This window comes from Carassius auratus, chromosome 40 (genome assembly GCF_003368295.1).
Source record: "Carassius auratus strain Wakin chromosome 40, ASM336829v1, whole genome shotgun sequence".
In the NCBI taxonomy this organism is placed as follows: Eukaryota; Metazoa; Chordata; class Actinopteri; order Cypriniformes; family Cyprinidae; genus Carassius; species Carassius auratus.
Window position 1 is genome coordinate 19,329,736 of NC_039282.1, and position 23,997 is coordinate 19,353,732.

Consider the following 23,997-nt stretch of genomic DNA (forward strand, 5'->3'; position numbering starts at 1 on the left):
CCTTTTCCTTTTTTCTGCTTCTTCTTCTTCTTCTTGTAATGAAATGAAGTCTAATGAATGTAATCATGGTTTAAGTTTCTTTCTGTGATTTCTCCAGAATTCCTTGCTAATTTGATTTGACTCGTTCACATCTGAGCAAGTTAAAACACATTTCACTTTTCCTTCATTCATTTTCAAAACATTGGCATTAGATGGATGTTAATGCTCATTTTTCGGCTTCGGAGGACTTTTTCGGCTTCAGATCCGAAGACTCAGCTTTTCATTCGGGGAGAGAGAAATCTGCAGCTCATGGTTTATTTACGCTGAATGAATTATTAAAGTTATGATGATATGCCTCTCTCCTCCTCCTTTCACATTTGCCTTCATCTCGTCCTGAGCGGTGTTTTGCATTTAATCTTTCTCCTCCCTTTTTCTCTCATCTGTCTTCATCTCGTTCTTGGACGAGCTTTCAGAAACAGGTTCCTCACCCATTTATAGATTCATACTCTTACTGTATAACAACTATTGATTCATTTTTGTGCACGATGTTCCTCACAAGAAATTTAATGAGAAACATTTGAGACGCAGTTGATTCTTTATCAAAACATAAATGCATTCGCGCTATGAAATCTGGTTCTGCCGAGCAACTTCTGAGTTTGAGCTTGACCTTCATCTTTCTTTTAGCAGAGTGTGTTACATAAATGACTGAAAAAGTTGTCTTTATCATCACATTAATATGTTTTTTAGTGTTCTCTGGCTAATCGAGCCCTGAAGCCAGAATCAAAACAACACATTGACTCCTCTCCGTCTTTCCTCCGTGTCCTTCTGTTTCGTCTGAGTCACAAGTTCTGCAGAATAAAAACAGATCAGCGTCGCTTCCAGAGAGCGGCGGACGCTTTTGAACAGAAGCTGATTGTCTTCAGAGGCCTCGGGACGATCGAGACAGCTTGAGAAACACAGACGTTGTTGCTTGAGGAGTCTTTAATTGTTTGAAAGGGAAGGAACCATTCTCTCGGGGATCCCAAAACAGACCCGTGACTCTCTCCTCGCTCGCAGAAGATCAAATCCATTGGGAGTTTAATTGGTGGCAGACTTTCAGAGTTTTGCTCAGTGATAATTGTGTTTCTTAGACGTATTGAACAGCATTGTGAGGCATTTCTGAGCCAAAGCGAATGCTCAGCATTAAATGATGGAGGTCAGGAGTTAGTTTCATCCCTTGGGATTTGATTGGATTGCATCTGCATGACTTTAATAATATTACTGTGCTTGCCAGGTATACCTCGGTTTTTTTCTGCATCATATTTTTTGCAATTAATTCATCTTATACTGCTTAAACTCCAGAATAGAAGAGAAAAGAGCCAGAACGAAAGCGACCATCAGCATCTTTCAGTGTACTGTAATAAAACAAGGTTCACACTAATCTGGTTTCAGCTCTTGTGCTGCTTTCACACTATAAATGTGTTTTATTTCTCCTTGTTTTATAATCCGTTCTGTACTAGAGCCTCTCTGTTAATACTTTAAATACATTGAAAATACAGTGAAATACAGTGCAAATACTGCTTCTGTAGAAACAGTTTTCACGATTAATTACAAATAAACTGCACTGAATTAAACATGAGATTTTACAGACTTACTGTAGGACTTTTCTTATAATAACCAGGAGAATTTAGGTCATTGTGATTTCTTTTCTTCTCCGTTTGTTGCCGTCAAGGTTTTGTTCAGAAGTAGGCTGAGGTCAGAGGTCAGTGGGACAGAGCTCATTTGCAGGTGAAGACAAACGAGGCGCACCGTGTGTTGCAGGTCCATCAGAGCGGCTCTCATTAGCAGAAAACATCTAGTCCTGGGGTCTGACCACATTGATCTGAGCCAGAAATACTCTCATCCTTTCAGAAATGACATAACCTGCAATTTATTCATAACAGCTTTTCAAAGCAGCATTGTGTGGTACTTCAGAGCGATGAAAAGAGCAGAGAGGAATATTTCTTATGAAGATGACAATATGCGAGCCAAAGTTTCCTCATGCTTATCAAGCCTGCGTTTATTTGATCAGAAATACAGAAAAAAACTGTAAAATTGTAAAATATTATTGCAATTTAAAATACTCATTTTCTATTTTAGTGTACTTTAAAATATAGTTTATTTTTCTGATGCAATGCTGAATTTTCAGCATCGTTTCTCCAGTTTCAGTATCAACATGATCTTCAGAAATCAGAATAATATGATGATTTATTATTAATGCTGGAAACAATTGTGCTGCTTAATATTTCTTTGGAACATGTGATACTTCTTTAAGGGTTTTTTGGTTAAATAAAAGAAAAGCATTTATTTTCTAACAATACACGCTACCGTATAAAAGTTAAGGTTCGGTACATTACATTTTTTCTTTCTTTTTTTGAATGAAACTAATAATTTCATTCAGCAAGGACGTGTTAAATTGATGAAAGGTTTCTGTTTCTATTTTCAACAAGTGTTTCCAACATTATTAATAATTTATCATATTATTCTGATTTCTGAAGATCATGTGACACTGAAGACTGGAGGAATGATGCTGAAAATACAGCTGTGCATCACAGAAATAAATTATATTTTAAAGCATATTAAAAAAGAAAACTAGTTTTTAAATTCCAATATTATTTTACAATTTTACTGTATTTCTGTTCAAATAAATGCAGCCTTAATGAGCAGAAGGGGCTTCTTTAAAGCACATCTTAACCCACACTTTTGAACAGCAGTGTATTTAATAGGTGCTTGTTTTTTTTTATAGTGTTCTGACTTCTCCAGTTAAAAGCAGCGGCTCATGTCCTGGATTTATTTATTCATACACGGAGCCGAGAGCTGTCAGAAAGAAGCGTGGCCCTGCAGATGAGGAGAAGCTCAGCTCTCTTAGGAGTGTATTAGAGGCCAGAAACCCTCGGGAGCTCATTGATTTGATCGCATTTATATTCAGGCAGCCTGATGGACTAACGTATGCCACCCAGAAACAATATTAGCGCATGAATACATTTTTAAGGCATTTCAAATAGTAATTTTTCATTTGCGCGTGGAGCTGCCGGCGGTCTCCGTTCGGTTGAGGGTTTACAGTTGTGGATGGGACAGAGAGACTTTTCCTTTCATGTCTGATATGAAGAAGCCTCTGTGTGTGTGACATTCCTCATAATGTGATTTATTACCGAATGCAGAATCACCTGCCTATAAATCCATAATCTTAGCACTCTTTATTCTTAGTGACTGTTCTGTCTAGTTTTTATGCATTATAGAATGCATATGCATTTTTTTTCACATATAATATATATGTTTTTAATACTTATATGTAATAATTCTAGATTTAATTTAATAATCAATACATTTTGCATTATAATAATGTTTTATTAATAATAATTGTATGTAATAATTTTAATGTAATTAATATTAATTTAATTTTGTGTCTAACCGTTTTTATTCATATTAACTCTACTTAATTCTAAATGAAAATTAATTAATAATTAGATTTTTTTAATGTTTTAACAATAATTCTACTTTAATTAGCAATCGAATTATTTTGAATGTAATAATGCTTTATTAATAATAATTATATATGTAATAATTCTAAATTAAAAATCATTTTATTTTGTGTATAACTATTTTTATTAATATTAATTCATTAATTTATATTCATATATGTTTGAACATTAATTTTACATGAATAATATTTAATTAGTGATCAATTTATTTAGCATATATTAATGTTTTATTAGTAATAATTCAAAATTAAATGTAAATAGTATTAATCTAATTTTGTGTATAGATTATTTATACATTTTAATTCTACTTTATTCTAAATTAAACTTAATTAATAATCAGATTATTTTTCATAATATTTAATTAAGGATCAATTAATTTTGCATATAATAATGTTTTACATTAAATTATACTTGAATTAATAAATAATTTATTTTAAATATAATGATAATTTTACTAATTTCCCCCTCCATTACAGTACTTAGGAATTTAGAATATAAATGCTTTTGATTGTCATTAAAAGTCACAATGCAAAAAGGATCTTAATGATTACTTAAACAGACCATTTTCTTTGTGCAAAAAAAATACAGTTAAAATAAAAGCAATTCTTAATTTTTCTGCAACTGGACACAAGGCTATTTCATCATAACATTTATTCATTTGGCAAACACTTTTAACCAAAGTGACATTGTATTTAAGCTTCAGATTCTTCTCAGTTCATGGGAATCAAACCCATGCTCTGCTTTATGAACTCTATCATTAAATAATGCATACACATGTTGGTTTTGTGCTGTGAAATGAATCCCAGCTGTGTTTCGTGGTGACTTTACACCTGAGCTCATCTTATTCAAGCAGACGATCCTGACGTCTGACTCTTAAAACACGAGTCACAAACATCAGCCGCAAACGAGCACATTAATCTGCAGAGAGATTGGGTAATAGAGCTGTTCATGAAATAAAGACGTCTTGTTTAGACTGTTTTCCGAGAAAAGTAAGATCCGTTACAAATTGCATAATTTAAGCGTAAATGACTCCGGCTCCAAATGTAATGAGTCTTCAGCTTCATTAATCAGAGAGCTGTAGCTCTGATCTGGTTGGATTGAGTTTTCTAGTATCTTATCTTTGCACGTTCAAGAGGAAATGCTGTTTAAAATCTTTAAAGGATGAAACGTAAATCTATTTTATATTGTTATAGTTTAAAGCAGCTGTTTTCTGTGTGAATCTGTGTTAAAGTGTAATTTATTTCTGTGATGCTCCGCTGTATTTTCAGCATCATTCCTCCAGTCTTCAGTGTCACATGATCTTCAGAAATCAGAATAATATGAAACATTTCTGATTATTATCAGTGTTGAACACAGTTGTGCCGCACAATATTTTTCTTAAAACTGTGATGTATTTTATTTTTCAAATGTTTAAAAACATTTAAAAGTATTAAATATTGTAGAATTTATTATAATCTTTAAAATAGTTTTTATATTTTCATAATTTGTATGATATATACATTATAATTGTATGCACAGTCATTCAAAATGTATAAACATCTAATAAAAAATTATGCATTAATAGACATTATTTAATCTTATGCATAAATTTTATATATATATATATATATATATATATATATATATATATATATATATATATATATATATAAAATACAAATATTATAAAAATATAACAAAAATATCACAAATAATTGTATTGTTATTTTATAAATAATTTATAATATATGTATACAATATACATAATAATATAATTTATGATAATATACATTATTTAATTTTATGCATTTTTTTGTAATTTTTAGTAAATGTTCTGGGTGACTGAAAGTTTCTTAAATATTGCTTTAATATTTAATATTGCTTTTATGTATCATATTAACATATATTTTTTCTAATTAAAAAGTCACCCAAAATACTTTTCAAGTAAATTTACAAAGTGTAAAAAAAAGAAAAAGAAAGGCTATTCTATTTTAATTGATATGACGTTTGTTCTCACAGAGAATATGAAGATCACTTTCTGCATAAAGTGTGAGATTTCACAGAAAAGGTGTGATATCTTGCAGACAAGGTTCAAATTACAGCCGTCTCAGTCTGAGATCTGCTCTTCACCTGTGTCAAGAAACACATTCACCCAATGCATATTTCAGACATACATACAGATGAATGCTTGATTTAGATCGGTACACTTCAAGCTGTGAGTCTAATATTTTCATTCAGAAACACACTCATTTCATAAAACATTTCAGAGCACGATTCAAATGTTGCATAACTCTTCTTGACCATTTGAGCCCCGTTTTATGAACAAGAGAAATGAGTTCGTACAAACGAACCCTCGTCTTCTTTCCTGATCTGTTTGGGGAAGCTAATGAACCTCTTCTTGTTTCAGACTACATAACGAGATCAGACTGCAGTAATTGATATTCTAAAGCCATTTAAACTCGCCTGCAGCTAACTCTGCTTTATTAAAGCAGTGAAGGGAACTAGCAGAAGTTTTCTTGATTATCCAAGCAGAATTTAAAGGTGCCTCGACTCGGCGGGGGACAAACGCAGAAGAGCGGCTCTTATGTAATATATTTCATCATTAATAATCTTTAAAAGCCAAAACATCAGTTGATGGATATTTACTTCCATTTCTCATCCAGCTAGTCTATATATATGTATTATATATTATATTTTATATATATATATATATATATATATATATATATATATATATATATATATATATATATATATATATATAGGAAATATATTAAAATAGTGTGTATTATTATTTTAAGATGACAGTTTGATATCAATAAATAATTTTAAAATAATTTAAAATAAAAATAATTTACTTAAATTTAAATACTCTAAAGATAACTTAAGGTTATAGTTATTTTTAATATTTACAATTTTAATTATTCTTAATTTCACATAAAAATGTATAATTCTTGACTGAAGTTTTTAGTTGTATGTTTATTAATTATTAATTAAAAGTTTTTATTATAATATTTAGCATATTTTTCAGAATATTTTGTGTAACGTACATATTTTGCATTGCATGCATTATATATAAAAACTCATACAAATATTACTCAAATATAATTGTAATTTTCAAAAGATTATACATTTTTTTCAATAAATATATATGATTTTTAGTTTTTATCATTATACGTTCAGAATTAATTCATTGTTCATGAGTTATTATTTCAATATTTTTAATTATATATTTTTTTATTTACTTAAATATATTTATAAAGCATTTTAAATGATATATACATTTTGCATTTGTATGGAATAAAAAATCATACAAATATTATTAAAATAAAAAATAAGTGTTAATTATATATTTTATAGTAAAATAGTATATGTACTGTTTTATTTTAAATAACATTTTAAGATATCAATTCAGTATTAATGTATTATAAAAAATATTTTAAAAAATATTTTATTTTTATTTAAATGCTTGAATAGTAATTCAAATATTTTAATATTTTTTAAAGGTGTTTGGATTTACATGAGGTCTTTAGGCAGTGCATTAGCATGAACACATTCAGCTCTATAACAGGCAGAATCTGTGGGCTTTAATGTAGTTTATATTTCAGCTGTAAGTCAGAAACATCTGTCTCTGGGATGATCACTGCACTTTTATTTCAGCCTCATCAGCAGTTCTGAACTGAAGCGTCCATATTCCCAAAGCCTTCATTCACATTATGTCAGGAACAGATAAAGCTAATGTATGATGCATGTTTCAGAGGATCTATTTTGTATTTTATTTTGAATTTTTTTTGTTTATTTTTTTGTATGTGAAACATAGGCTGGAGGTGTTCTTGACCAGATTTGTGTGTAAAAAAAAATCCCTAAAAATGTTCCCTTGTTTGAAACGTCAGATCTGTTGTGCTGTCAAGTCATGACACCCGTTCACCTGCAGGCCCCTGCGCTCCCGTATCATTACCCATAATCCCCTGCAATGATGCATCAGATCCTCGCATGCAGGGCTTCCCTGCTGTCATATCACCATCTCACATAACATCGCACAAATTACGCAATGGGCCGCCGGGCCTTAATAGTGCATGAAACCTGATTACAGAGGATTATCTGTTCTCACAGCCCCGCCCCCATCACTCTCACTCCGCCTCCAGGGGGCGGGGCATCTGTGAGTCATGCTGTAAACAGTAGATCCAGATGGGTCTGTGCTAAGCAGCTTAGACTCGCATTAATCATGAGGCTAAGTTGCTATCGCTAGTGTGCAGTGTTGTGCTAAAGGTCCGAACACAATAAATATCAATATCTGAACAGTTTCAACCTGCAAAAATAAACCGCAGCCATTCTTATATTTATTTATTCATGCATGTATTTATTTCTGTATTTATTTATACATTTATTTATTCATTTTTAATCTTTGGAAGACCAAACCTGCAAAAGTAAACAAAGCTTACATTTTATTCTTTAATTTATGTTGGATTTTATTTATTTATTTAAAATTTTTGCATGCATTTTCTGCGGTTATTTTCCTCTTATTCTCTCCTGCCTTTGAAGAAATGGATTGAAGCGTCTATTCTCTCTGTCTGAGCAGAGCAGAAAAGCGTGTCCTCGTCTGACCGAGGAGATCGGCCTAATCTGGTAATCTGTGTGAAATGTGCCGCACGCGTTTATCTGGTGACTCCCTCTTCTCATCTCACCTCAGGGGTTTTATTTATTTATTTATTTATTTTCTACTGTATCCTTTAGACTTCTATGAGCAAATGTTAAAAGTGTCATTTTCGGCTCACATGCTGACCCAAAATTGGTAACAAAAATACTAACTTGTTTTATTCAAGCCAAAAATATTTTTTTCAACACAGAATCAGCACAAAAGGCATTAATTGATACCAACTAAACTTTTTTTTATTAAATCAGTGTAGCATGTCACAATGTAAAATAAAAGAAAATAAGTTAAAATAAAAAATGTATGAAATCTATTAGAAAAGTAGAAATTCTACAGGCATCATAAATGTAAAGAAATATAATTTAAAACAATTTTAGACTGATTAGCATGTCACACTGTAAAATTAAATAATAAAATAAAATATAAAGAATTACAGAACTATAAAAATTTTGTTAATTTTAGATTAAGTATAGCATAAATCATGCAAAATTATGCAAAAATTAAAAATGCAATTTACAATAATTTTAGATGGAGTAAAGTTTAAAGATAATGTAATTAAAAACTATTTAGATGGGTTATACTATAACATGTCACACTGAGAAATAAAACAAAAATACAAAGAATTATACAACCATCAAAAATTTAGTTTAAAATCATTTTAGATTAAGTATTTTATCTTACAAATACATTTAAAAAAATGCAGGTTTTTACAGTGTAGTCAGGTCTTTCTGAGTGTGAAGTAAAACTAGTCAATTAAAATGTTCCCTTAAACACACTGGACCTCATTTATTTCTCTTCGTGTGTGTAAAGCGAGTCTGTGCATGCCATATATTGACTCTTTTCGGTTTTCCACAGTGATAACAGTGTCAGGATCCTCTCAGAGCTCTTCTTTGGGAATCTCAGATCCTCTGCCTAAACGTCCGTGTGACTGTTTGTTGTCGCATCTCTCGCACCGGATGGCAAAGATCTCCTCAGCATCTGTGACAGAAATAGAGCGCCGAATGCTGAATTTGAGCACGGCAATTAAGAAATGAATATAGCCCGTTCTTCCCAGGGCCCTGGGAAAGATAAAGAGATGAAAGGATGAAGCGCGGGGATGAATAGCTCGTCTGATTGAGGAGGACATGATGGAGGGCTGTGGGTCGGATGAAAGACTTGTGTGGAGCGAACGGTTGATGTGAGACGTGGTAAACGCTGGCAGAGATTTATTTTAACATGCTTTCAAACATCTTGTGTTAAAAGCAAAATTCATGAAGTCGTGCATGCTTTTGACTGGCTGTCTTCAGCATGTGTGCTTTAGCTATTTTGGAAATATGTTTTTAACATTTCATTCTGAGAAGGATATCTTTTTACTTACTCTTTTTTTACTTGTAATAAAAAACCTGATTTAATACTGAGTCAATTCTACTTCCCAGGGAGCAAAATTAGGTTATAAAAACGTTGTTGGAACATTGTTTTGAAATGTTTCGAAATTGTTGGAATGCTGACGTGATTATAACTTTATTTGAAGGTTGCACAAACGTTTCTACTAACTTTATTTTTGCCTAAAATATAACATTTTTGATATTTTTGTTTTTAAAATTTTACGAACGTAAAAAAGGCGTTTTCTTTGAGTGTTTAGAATCATTTAAAAGTTACGAAAACCTTTCTCGGAATGTTCAAACAACATCATGAAGACGTTCCAAAAATGTGTTGAGAAGAACGTTTTCTCAACATCATGAGGATGTTTATGGAGAACAAATAACATCAGGAGAACGTTTAGACAATGTTGTTCTAACGTTATGAGGATGTGTATCAAATATTAAGTTATAAAGATATTACTTGTACATTATTTTAACAACGTTTTGTCCTAGCTTTTTAGAATGTTTCCTGTTAGCTGGGTTGATATCACAGAATTTCAAACATAAAATCGCTAATATGACGTGTAAGAAAACAAAAAGTTTTCTCAACGTCTAGTTTTTTAAAAATGTATTTAACAGAGCTTTTGTTTTATGCGAATAAGAGAACGTTGAATTCAATAACATCATGGAAACGTTACATTTTTGTGTTCTCTGAACATTCCGAAATAAGTAGCAACATTTAAAAAAAAACGTCAGATTAACGTCCAACTGAAATGATTCGACCAACATTTGAAAACTCAAACATTTATTTATTTATATTACATTTTTATTTATTTACTGATTTAGATGTATTTATTTATTAATTAATTTTCTAAAGCTTAATTTTATTTATTTATTAAAAAAAAAAATGTTAAGTTTTTTTAACCCTTTGCTCTAGAACAAGTAAACAAAGAATTCACATGAACTTTTTAAGGAAATTAACTTTCATTTTCCTCTTTTATAACCAGCTGTATGTCTTCAAGCACTCATATATTCTTGATTGAGTTATATCTTTCTCTCCGTTAGTACTGAGGAAATCATGAGCCTGTGTAAATCTGGCAGTGAGCAATTTCTGATTAAATCTGTGGTTTGGTCATTTATTTCGAATACAATATCATATAAGGAGCTCGCCAAACTCCTGAACAATTTGCTTCCATTTCCAAGGCTTTATTTCTCATAAATATTTATGAGGGAAATCTATTGGAATATAAATCCTGGAATATTTATCACACAAACTGAATAAGGCAAGCTCATTTTCTGATTGTATCAGTGTGAATCTGTTAATGATTTTCAGATGTAATCCTCGTCTAATGAGCGTTTGGGGCCTGATGATCAAAGTGGGCATGTTCTGTCATTCATCACTGTTGCGCTCTGCGCTCGTTAATTGCAGATTATGACTCAATGTGGTTATGAATGCTGTCTAGAGAATTTAGAGAACGGACCTCTTGAGAGCAAACAGCAAATAATTTGTATCAGAAAAACCTTGGCTCTCTGTTGATTGACTTTTGATACAGGATTAATAATAATAAAATAATAATTAATTAATAAAAAAAGAATACAGGATTAATAAAGTATCTTGCCTTATATATATATATATATATATTTTTATTTTTTTTTTACTTTTTTTTGTTATTTTAGTACATACATTTTTTACGTTTAATGTTTTTTATAATTTATTATGTTTTATTTCAATTAGCATTATTATTTCTATTAACAATTTTTTATGGCTTTAGTTTTAGTCAACTATAATAATAACAAAAGTATAATATATTAATATATTAAGCCTTGTTTTCAAATTATAACAATTTAGTGATTTTATGCTTAAAACAAGAAAATAATATGACTTTTCAATTTAAAATTCTTCATAAAACGACTTGTCTTAAGTAATTAAATTTCTCAAATAAATGTATCTTGATTTAAGATTGTTTACATATTTGTACTGGAAAACAAAGCAAAAAATACGGAGTGAGAAAATCCTTTTTGCAGTGCATTCTGGGTAAAGGACAGTTTGATTGACAAGTACAAGCACACCTTCATCTGTCTCAGCTCTGCAGAAACACAGCACTTTCATATTGTCTTCTTGCTACTCGACAGCTTTATAGTGCGTCTTCCACCGTGATTGGAGTTTGGTAAATGAAAGTCATTAATCAGATCTCTGGGATGGCTCTCATTACACACATTACACAGCACGCATTCATAACACACAGCAAAACAAGCTTTCCAGCGCTCGATGACAGCCCAACACCAGCTGTTTCAGCAGAGACCACACTTCGCTGCGATTAAAATAAGATAAAAATGCTAATTCGGCAAACGTGCGAGCCGCGGCAGCAGCTGTCTTCCAGATCTGAGCTAGAAACTTTTACACGGCCTTTTCTTAGAAATCAAAGCTTCTTAATACTGCAGCAGTTCTCTTTAATAAAAAAGTTATAATCTTCCCCACCGCTCCCATTAGAGCCTTATTAGAAGATCCAGCGTTACACATTCATATCTCTCTATCAAAACTTCTAATGCATCCTCATACATAATATTCATTGCATGCTAGATGTTTCCATGTAGTCGTTAATTCTTTATTATACTGTACTAGGACAAGAAACCCTGAAACTCTTTAGGCTTTCACTCAGACTTGGGATTTTTATTAGACAGCACTTAAAATAAATGGTGTAGGATTTATAAAAAAAAAAAAATTCACTCATAAATTGCACAAATAATGACAAAAAAATGGCACGTATATACTATTTTATTGCAAAATTCACTTTAGGCACTTTGATACGAGGAGCGCTGACCAACCACAAACAGCTTTTATTCAGTAAGGATGCATTGAATTGATCAAAAGTGACCGTAAAGATTTCTGTTTTAAATAAATGCAGTTCTTTTGAACGTTCTATTCATCAAAGAATCCTAAAAATATAATTCATCAGTTTTCATAAAAATAATCCGAATCGTTTTTTAAACGGCAAATCAGCATATTTTCATGATTTCTGAAGATCATGTGACACTGAAGACTAGAGTAATGATGCTGAAAATTCACAGAAATAAATTACATTTTACTATATATTCACATAGAAAACAGCTGTTTAAAATTGTAATAATATTTCACAATTTTATACTGTATTTTTGATCAAATTAATGCAGCCCTGCAGAGAGGAAGAGACTTCTTTCACAAACATAATAAATCTTACTAACCCCCAAACCTTTGAGAAGTAGTGTATATTGTACAATAAAGATGTATATACAAAAATACTCTTGTTTTAAATATAAATGTTTTCAAATGTTTCAAATCGATGTGTTTAGTGGAGAAAACTATGCACTGCAAATGAAAATATGGCCAATATTCCACATTTATTATGGGTTCACATACAACAGATATCTCTTATGGAATAGTTCAGTTGCTGATCAGATTAAACATTAAAATAATAGAGCAATTAACATCAGGTTCATTATTCCACAAAGGAAAAAATCATAATTCAAAATATGTCTTTACATGTAGTGCCGATATCACCAAAACCAATTAAATCCCAACCTTCAAGAGCCGTTCTAATCCTAGATTCTTCCTCGGTGAATATTTTGACGGTTTCACTCGTCAAGCTAGGGAAGTAAAATGGGTTTTGAATGCAGCTTCATGCTGGCTAATCAGAGAGAGCACAGAAAATGTTTGTGAAAACGTAGTACAGGTGTAAATTATGAGCACTTTTAGCATCTTCAGTCGAGCATCACTTACTGTCAGAGGTCCAGATGCTCGTGAGTCAGTCGCAGGAAGGCCCTCGTCCAGCGGGAGATCTCACTCCTCCTGATAGCCGAGCGAAGCTTCTTATCAGCACGAAAATGATCGAGCCGTGAGTTAGAGAAGCTATTTTTATCCTCACAATATGGCTGCCCTGCCAAGCATTCTGGGATAGCAGCCAAACACGAGGATGTGCCAGGTAACAATCTGCTACCTGTGGGATTGATCTCACATCACGTCCAGTCCTGTCCTCACACACACGTCTTAATGCACAGATCCCATCTTTTGACCCGCCTGTTTACATTCACTTCATCTGTGTTTTAATTAATTCCCACTTAAAGGGGGGATGAAATGCTATTTCATGCATACTGAGTTTTTTACACTGTTAAAGAGTTGGATTCCCATGCTAAACATGGACAAAGTTTCAAAAATTAAGTTGTACGTTTGAAGGAGTATTTCTGTTCCAAAATACTCCTTCCGGTTTGTCACAAGTTTGGGAAAGTTTTTTTCGAGTATGGCTCTGTGTGACGTTAGATGGAGCGGAATTTCCTTATATGGGTCCTGAGGCACTTCTGCCGGAAGAGCGCGCTCCCGTATAGCAGAGCACTGAGAGCACAACAGACTTCACTGATCAGAGCGAGAGCGTCGCCAAATGTCACAAAAGGAGCGTGTTTTTGGTTGCCAGGGCAAGACAACCCTGCACAGATTACCAAAAGAGAAACAGCATTAAGGGACCAGTGGATGGAGTTTATTTTTACAGAGCATCAACGGAGTTGTGCAAGTGTTTGTGTTTGTTCCCTGCATTTCGAAGATGCTTGTTTTACAAACAAGGCCCAGTTTGACGACGGCTTCACGATCGTGATCGAAAAGGGTCACGATCATGTGTTGGAACCGCAGGCGGTGAGTAAAACTGCTTAAAATATCTCTGTGTTATTAACTTAGCTATCGGCGTGTAAGCACATCAAGTAAACAACATGCGATGTTGTCATCAAACTGCACTTTCCACATGTACAGCTTAAAAAAAAAAAAAAAAGAAGACAAAGTGGAACTTAGTCATTTTCCAAAACCGCTAAGCAAATATATACAGTTTCAGTACATACCACATAGAGACTGATTGCTGATGCTGCTCTTGTTAAATTTCAGCCTCTGGATCTGATTCTGGATCATAAATATATGCTGAATCTGACTGTTAGCCATGGTTTGTTTTGGTTGGTTTTGTCCTCACGGTTTCACAGCTTCCACATGCTCTCAACACAAAATCCTACTGGCGCTCGTGATTCTTTAGCTCCGCCCACACGTCACGCCTCCAGCCACTCGTGTTTTTCCGGGAAAAATCGGTACAGACTATATTTTTCTTATGAATATAATAAAACTAAAGACTTTTTGGAGTTATGAAGGATGCAGTACTACTCTATAGGTACTCAAGATTAACAGGATATTGAGTGAAAACGAGCATTTCACCCCCCCTTTAAGTTATCGCTTTATTATGCACATGGTAGACCCTCGGGTTTTGAATGGCCGTGCTATTCAAATTATTTACATAGTTCACATCAAGTCATCACATCATTGCTAAGAAATATAATGCAGGTTTTAGTAGTAAAGTAAAGCTGTTGTATTTATAAAATTCGCAGAACAAAGGTGGAAAACAATTTTTTTTTTAAGTTTCCATCTCAATAAAATGTGAGCGCACACCAGCAATAAAACCTTAACTTTATGATCAGATGTGTTCTGTGGGGAATCAGATATGTGTGTTTAGACGTAGGCCGGATGTCCAGATATCGGATATGTATCCGATTATAATCCACATTTGGAAGTGGCTCAGATCGGATGCGGAAAAATCGGATCTTGTGGATTTTTGCGTTTACACGTGCAACAAATTCAGATTATTTTTTTACATTTTCATTGTAAATGCAGCCAGACACCAGCGCTCAGATGCTGCTCTATTAGATTTCATTACAAGTACATTTTTAGTTCAGGGATGCAGGATATTATCGGAACGTTATCGCAATCGGCCGATAATGGCTTGAAATTAGCATCTGCCAAAATGTTGAAAAATATCAGCATATCGTATATTGGCAATCAATTTGAACTGAAACAGGCCCAAATAAGACAATAAGAGGAATAACATGAACGCTAAAATGAACATCCTTCAATCTTAGGAGAGTTTGATGAGAAATGTTTTAGATCATATTGAGATCGCTGATACTAAAAACATACGAGTAAAGAATAATGTACATCCTACTGACTATTATCGCAGAATAACCACCGATGCGAAGCGATATTCTGCTTGAGTTGTAACCGATATTTAGATCCGATATTTTACTTTTAACATTTTTTTTTTTTTTCTTCTTTCATCTTTGTATCACAACAATATAATCATAGCATGGTATATAGCAACAATCATATTAACAATATTTTACAGTTAAAAAAAATAAACTATAAGAAAACAATAGTATTATTAACTTTAGAAATAAGATTAAACTATAAATAAGCAACAATAATAATAACAATGTTACTGTTTTATAAAAAGATTAAACTATAAAAAGCAACAATCATATAAACAATATTTTACAATTTTAAAAAAACTAAAAGAAAGCAACAGTTTTACAGTTTTATGAAAAAAGATTAAACTATTAAAAAGCAACAATATTAACTTTGTTACCGTTCTATCTAAAAAATATTAAACCATAAAAAATAACAATAAGTAACATTTTGTTTTTTTGTTTAAATCAAGTTTAAGTTTTTTAATTGTTTATAAAGCTAATAAGTAAAGTAGTGTTGAGTGTAAATCCAGGAATAAGTCTTGCACGCATTATTTTATTGGTGGATCCGATAAACACAACTGTGCTGAAAAATGAATATCGGAAAAATGTCTTGGTGAAACCGATTATCGGTTGATCTCTTATTTTGTGTCCACAGATAGAAAGCGTCACTGGGCATGTGAGAGATGATCACTGATCTGAGTCTGTAATGGCACAGTGTTAAACACTGAGCTAAACCGATCTCAGATCAGTGAGTATTTTTAACAGAGGAGTGGGAGGAACTGGTGAAGCTTTGCCTGTTTTAGCCGACTGTGGGAAAGGTGTAAGAATAACTTCTGAATTTAATGTTTTTGCTGAAGTGCAATTGTGCAGAGCAGGTACAGACCGAACTTCACCGTTCCCAACTGACCTTTACTTACAGTATGACATCATTTCCTGCTTCACTGTCTGATTAAACAGAGCTGCTTGCCTAGGCAACATTTTTCCATTCTGCTGACCAAGGCTGCATTTATTTAACCAAAAATATAGTTAAAATAGTGAAATATTATTATAATTTAAAATAACTGTTTTCTGTGTGAATCTGTGTTAAAGTGTAATTTATTTCTGTGATGCACCGCTGTATTTCCAGCATCATTCCTCCAGTCTCCAGTGTCACATGATCTTCAGAAATCAGAATAATATACTGCTCAAGAAATATTTCATGCATTTAATCTTTCAGGATTCACAGATGAATAGAAAGTTCAAAAGAGGCATTTATTAGAAATAAAATATTTTGTTACATTAGAATTGTCTTTACTGACACTTTTGGTCAGTTTAATGCATCCTTGATGAATACAATTATTAATTTCTTTAAAATAAAATTGTGTGAAAGGTTTAAATCTGTTAACTAGGGATTCATTTGAAGTGTGAAAAGCCCTTTAAATGCCTAAATATTATGTCTATAAATGCAACTTACTTAGTTTTGAGACAAAGCCGTCATTCTTCATGATACAAAATGAGCAGGTGGCTTTTTGCTACGACCAGCATCCTCTAAACATGGACAGTGTGTGTGTGTGTGTGTGTGTGTGTGTGAGTGTGTGTGTGTGTGTGTGTGTGTGTGTGTGTGTGTGTGTGTGTGTGTGTGTGTGTGTGTGTGTGTGAGTGTGTGTGTGTGTGTGTGTGTGTGTGTGTAAGAGAGAGAGAGAGAGACTGGGGGGCCATGAGATGACAGATCCTCCTCCTTCCCTCTTTCTCTCTCTCTGGGGTGAGTCTCTCCTGCATTAATTAACACAGATGTTGGCGTTAGTAGACTGAAGGAGCTGCTCTCTCCCAAAGTACTGCAGGAGACTCCGGGCCGAGCAAGCTGATAATCCCAATTAAAGGCAAGCGATGGATGGATGCAGAAGTGGGTTAGAAACACACTCACACACACTTCTCACCGGATGAAGGTCACTGTGGCTATATGTGGAAAAGAATAGCAGTACTGTTTCTATAGAATGCAGTTCGCACAATGTGCACATTTTCTGCATGCATGAAAAAAATACCCAGATGACCTTCTACATTTTCCAAAATATGGCATTTGCAACAGAGCACAGTGTGTGAGATACTGTATCCCACAATGCAGTGCTCTTGATCCGACCTTCCAGTGTTAATAAACTTAAATGAACTGTAAGCAACGTCAGCTTTCTTGACTCGTTGTTTGAGCCGATGGCCAAAATTTAATGCAGTTTTGAACTAAATAAAATATATATATAAATATATATACATATATATATATATAACATTTAATTTTTTTACTCTCTCTATAGACTCTTGCATACTGCTTTTTTTACATACACCTTTATCATTGCATGCATATATCCCCGAAGAAGCTATATCCCAGAATGCAATGCACTAAGCAAATGTAATTTTTAGGTTTAAGTAGTATGCAGTGTATCCCGTGCCGTATGTTAGTAGTCACTCACTGATAACTTTCAGCTGGTGAGGATCTGACTTCCTCTGCCGTGATTGGCCAGATGATAATCATGTGATATTGTGTTAACGAGGCTTGGAAACACGAGTCCTCTCATCTCTTCTGATTACAGCTATTGTGCTAATCCAATCATATTCATGAAAGAGGATTTTCTTCTTAAAAAATAAACAATAGAACCATAAATAGCATTAAATGTATAACTGCACATCTGGTAAAATCATGTTTCATGATTGCGGTTCATAATGAGCCTGAGTTCAGATAACACCCACAGACCCAGTCGAAGACGTTAAATGTGTTTAGCTCGTGCAATATTTGACATGATGATTGTGTTTGACCTAATCACACCATCTAAACAGGATGTTTTTTGAGTTGGTTTGTTTTTAACCAGCTGGCGTTTTCACAGTTATTGGTAAAACTTTACAACAAGTCTTGTATGTAAACATAACTTAACTGCATTAGTTAACATGAACTAACAATGAAATACTTTTTAAAACGTGTAAATTTAAACGTTTATATTATTACCTTCCTGTGAGGTGTCACTGTATTATGTGAGTGCATATATTACCTGCTGGCTGTGTGTTTAATATGCATGATATTTTTCAGTCGTGTGTGTGTGTGTGTGTGTGTTTTCTCCTCAGTGTGTGTGCATGCACTGGAAGTGACGGTGAGTCAGAGCAGTGTTCAGGTGGCCAGGGGTCAAGCGGTCGTCCTGCCCTGTACGTTCACCACCAGCGCCGCCCTCAATAATCTCTACATCATATGGATGGTCACGCCGCTAGCCAACGCCAACCAGCCCGAGCAGGTGATAAACCAAACCGCACACAGACATATTCATCTGAACCACACTTACATGCAATGTGCAGTATTTTGGAGTGCAACAATATTCAGCAGGAAACAATTCAGGAAAGTGCTTTATCATTGCTATAAGCATAAACCCAACTAATGCATTTTCCATCTGCATGCAACTTTTTAGACCTGAAGCTTCAAAACTTAATATTCTTTCAGATAAAACCATATTGCAAATAGCATATAGCAACATGTGAATGTGCAAAGATTTCATTTTTTTTTTGTTTTTTTTGTTTTTTTAAATACAATACAGATATTCTTAGAAAATTGGTGCAATACAAGAAAAACATATTATGAAGATTTGTGAGAGAATTTATGGAAATATATCATTCTGTGAAATTTATAGGAACATGAAACATTGGAATTGCCAATGACTTTAATTAAATTTACATTTGATTAAATTACACTTAAATATTAATTCGCTGACAAAACAACAATATTACTAAATTTATAAATTTTACTTGCATAAACTTGTACTTTCAAATAAAAAAGATACATTTTTTTTATGCTGCAGTGGTTGCAAAAGGTGTAGCTATTTTTTTTAAATGGTCTTTTTTTATTATAATAATGTGTATTTTGATAGTCTTTACACATTTGCAATTTATATTTGTTTTACTAAAAACCATGGATTTTTTTAATGCATTGGTAGGATTAATTGGAAATGAGCAATGATATTATGAGGAAAACATTCATTAGCTTGAATGCAAGTTCAGGTATAGACATCTTCATTGGTTTGAATGAGAATGATGTCATTTTGTTTCTTGTGGTGTTGATGGAGTTTTAACACAAATGTTTTTTCACGTTTCACATTTCATGGTTTCCATTTTTAGTACATTTGTTTCTCTCTCTTTGAAAACCGCATGTGACTGTAGACTTCCTGTTGAGATTTTGCACCTTCCCCGTGTTCATTAACGGACTGAGAAAGCTGAAGAGAAGGGCAGAATCATGAGCGTGTCGCTTGGATGCTGAGACAGAGCCAGTGATTCATTTACTTAAAACATGACCGTCATCTGACTTTGTGCATGGATGCAGTTCAGTGCCTCGTAAACACACAACAGAAAGACCAGCAGCCCTCCACAAACATTCCCATCTTAACTGCTGGACTATATATATACAGAAATTGCAAATAAACAAATAAGATCAAGAGAAACTGCAAATCCGGGTCACGGCACCAGAAAACAGACGTAGTTATTTTTGCAGGCTGTTCTAATGATTATTGTTTATGCTTAGTAAATTAAAATATAATCAAGCGGCATGTAGTTTATTTTCATAAATGACCCGCAGAGCACCTTTCTCATTCACCTGCTGCCACCACCCCCCCCGCCCCCCACACACTCACACACACTCACACACACTCACTCACACACACACTCACACTCTCTTACACACTCACACACACACACTCTTACTGTGAATATAACTGGAACACACATAATCTCTCTCTCACACAAACACACACACTCTTACCTGTAACTCTGTAGAGGTAACCTAAACACTTACACACACACACACACACACACACCTGCCTCCAAGTGTTTCAATATAACACGCAAAACAAACAAATCTTCTGCACTAATTAACCTAGAGCTACACAGGCCAGAACACAGCAGCTGCTCGTTACACACACACACACACACACACACACACACACACACACACCATAAATATACAAACACTGACAAATTTAAAAAACATTATTGTGTAGTATTTTTTACTATTTGGTACCAAACTGTGTTATTTTAGTATTATTTGTAAACATTTTTTTTTTTGTAATGTGAATTGTTTTTATTCAGCTTTTCTGATTTTATTTCTAGTCTACTTCATTGGTTTAAATTTGAGTAATATTTGTATGTTTTATTTTTATTTCAGATTTAATTTTTAGTGCACTTAATCAGTTAACACTATTATCTAATCAGCATTATTAGATGCTAAACCGTGTATGCACTTATGCACCATTATAATATTCAATCATATTTTGAAATCACTTTTATTATTATTTTTTTTTAAGTTTTAGCAATTTTGTTATGTTGTTAATATAACTCTTTTCATATAAATAATATTAAATTAAAAAAAAGTTATTTTTTATATTATCAATTATTTTTTTATGGCATTTTTAGTGCTTAAACATATTTATTTCAGTTAATTGCCAAGGAAATATTTCTCATTTTTATTTATTTTGATGTTTAAGTACTTCAAGTTTAAGTTTTTTTTGTAATATATTTATATTTAATTTGAATTGAGCTTTATTTCAGTTACTGCAAATGTTTTTTATAATGGCTTTATGAGTAATGCATACTAATAATTATTGCCTTTTGCAGTATATAACACTCCAGTACTGTATCCCACAATGCACTGCACTCAACATCTCCCCATCCATTCCATTGTGAAGAGTGAAAATGTGTTTTAACGGTTCATTTTCGACTAATCTTTTGATCTGGCTTCCAATGCAAAATTGGATTAAAATTTTAATTAATATTTATTCCCACAATCAAAGTCATATGACAACAATATGAATGCAAGTTCAGTGCATATGTGGATCTTTAACAGTTATTTTCTAGTTTCACTCGTATGTCGGCTGTATCCCAGCATGCTCAGCGCTTCATATAAGTGAGGGATTTATGCCTCCGTGTCTTTAGCATATGTTGAGCTTATCATAAAGACACATGCTATCAACCCGTCTGAACTGCTTCTGAGCATTTGTTCATTTGCAGGTTCAGCTAGTGCATTTATTCCAAGTAAACTATTTAGCATATTTTATTCTGCATATTTATATTTTATTCTGTCATATTTATGTTTATGTTTCTCTGCATACGTGTGGCAAACATGTTATGAAGTGACTGAATCAGGGAAGACACTGCAGTCATATGGAGAGTCGTAAGGGGGAGGGGCTTAATGATTGGCAGCTCATGATGTGGCCGCTGATGACCATCTGTACACAGATGATGACCTCCTTTCATCTCACTGGAAACAAGTGGAAGGAAATCTGAGTGGATTTCACTCTTCAGTCTTATTTTAGTTTCATTGAGACACTTTGAAATCTTTTATTAATATTTTTGAATTATTTTATTTTTATATTTGTTGTCTTCGTTTTAATTTCATGTACAGTTTTAGTCATTTTTCTGTGTATTTTATTTTTATTTTTTTAATTATATCTTTATAGTTATTCATTTTTATTTCAGTTTTAAAATGAAATAAAATAAGTCTAAGATTTTTGATATTTTATTTTTGATTGTATTATTTAATTTATTGTTTATTTTATTTAAAGTAATATATATTTTTTTAAGTTTCAGTTTTAATTGCACTTTTAGTTAAGACCTTTTTACTGCAATTCTGAATTTATATCTCGCAATTTTTTTTAAGCCTAAACAAAAAATTTTGAGGAAAAGAAGAATTCTGAATTGTGTGAAAAAAGTTGATTATCTTCCTATTATTTGCATTAAAATATTCACTTGCAAATTCAAACTACTTCAGTTGACGGTGATGATGTCACTGTTACATTTGCATATTGATTTGTGATTGGTCACTGTCATCTTTGCTCAGCACTAGTGATGAAAACATCACTAATAAGAGCTCATCCATAATGTGCACTATTGAGTGGTTATGATGAATTAGGCGGCTAATAACATGCATTAGAGTGACACAAATTCTTCTTGTACTGCTGCTCAAAACACTGTGTGTGTGTGTGTGTGTGTGTGTGTGTGTGTGTGTGTGTGTGTGTGTGTGTGTGTGTGTGTGTGTGTGTGTGTGTGTGTGTGTGTGTGTGTGTGTGTGTGTGTGTGTGTGTGATTATTGAGCCTCTCCAAGGCCACTGAAACCCTCCCATGATCCCTATTACACACACACACACACACACACACTGTGAAGCAGGTGTCTTTTAATGTGGCAGATCACAGAGACTTCTAACAAAGATCAAAGTCATTTAAAATGCTTTATACTCTCAGTGTGTGTGTGTGTGTGTTGAATATTCAAGTAGCTCAGACTGACTACAGCTCTGCTCAGAATGCTGCATAACTAAATGCTTTCAATAATTGACCATTTGGAAAATATGAAACATCCTTATTTCATCTTATTTACATCTTTTAATACTTGCTTTTTAATATCAAACATCAAAAGGAACTCTTTTTTTTAAATTTACGTTCCTGGTCTTGTTTGGTCAGTGCATGTTTTTCTAAAATAATATATATAAATAATAAAAAAAATATAACACAACTTGCTTTGTCCAGGGTTATTAATGTTAAATAAAATAATAAAAAACATTACTTGAAATAAAATCTAAAAGCTCTTGGTATTTTTCTGCTCCGCAGTCTTCCACGTTTAATTCAGACATATCAAACATACCTTATTAAAACTTTGTTTCATAGTTTAACTCTGCGTCTAGTTAATAAATTTGCATATTTAAATGAACATTTTTATTAAAGATTAAGTGTGATTAGCATTCAAATATTCAGCTTTCAAACTCAGACTACTTCGGCGTGCAGTGATGATGTCATTGGGACATTTGCATACTGATTTGTGATTGGTTGGCTTCAGCTGCTCATTTAGGGCTTAAAAGATGTTGATATTAATAATATAATGCAGCTTTACAGCCAAAATTTGAGCATTTAACACCTTAAACACAAGCTTCTTGAAACAGTCTGTGCTGTGTAAATAAATATGTGCTCTTTCTTGCATTTAATATTCATATTTACCTGTTTTACCTGAAAACCTGCATAAATGAAGAGGTTTCTGTATATTGATGTGTGACAGGTGATCATCTATCAGAGCGGCCAGGTCTTCAGTTTAGCCAATCACATGAACGGCCGCGTGGGCTTCGTCTCCATCATGCCCAGCACAAGTGCCTCGATCTTCATCAATAACACACAGCTGTCGGACACAGGGACGTACCAGTGTCTGGTCAACAACCTTCCTGACCGCGGGGGGCGCAACATCGGCGTCATCGGCCTCACTGTGCTGGGTGAGGCACGGGAACATATATATTATATTATAATTTTGACCCATACAATGTATTTTTGGCTATTGCTACAAATATACCCCAGGGATTTCATTATAGAGCATAGTATTCTGTCTGCATGATTCTTCTTCAGTCTTACTGTATCCCACAATGCAATGCGGTTTGCTTGACCTTCAGTTTCCAGTGTGGTGAATGAACAAAAAAGCAACATAAACAACAGTATTAAAATCTCTTTTCTTGACTTGTTTTATTATAATTTGATGGATGCTTTTTTCTTA

At 33.1% G+C, this 23,997-nt stretch overlaps 1 protein-coding gene across 1 annotated transcript in view; it reads left to right on the plus strand.

Moving 5' to 3' along the window:
* LOC113058791 (immunoglobulin superfamily member 11-like) overlaps nucleotides 1-23,997 on the plus strand; it is a 54,361-nt gene that overhangs the window by 25,524 nt on the left and 4,840 nt on the right. The window contains exons 2-3 of the mRNA XM_026226998.1: nucleotides 18,561-18,724; nucleotides 23,515-23,722. Coding sequence (XP_026082783.1) covers nucleotides 18,561-18,724; nucleotides 23,515-23,722 — 372 coding nt within the window. The remainder of the gene's footprint in view (nucleotides 1-18,560; nucleotides 18,725-23,514; nucleotides 23,723-23,997) is intronic.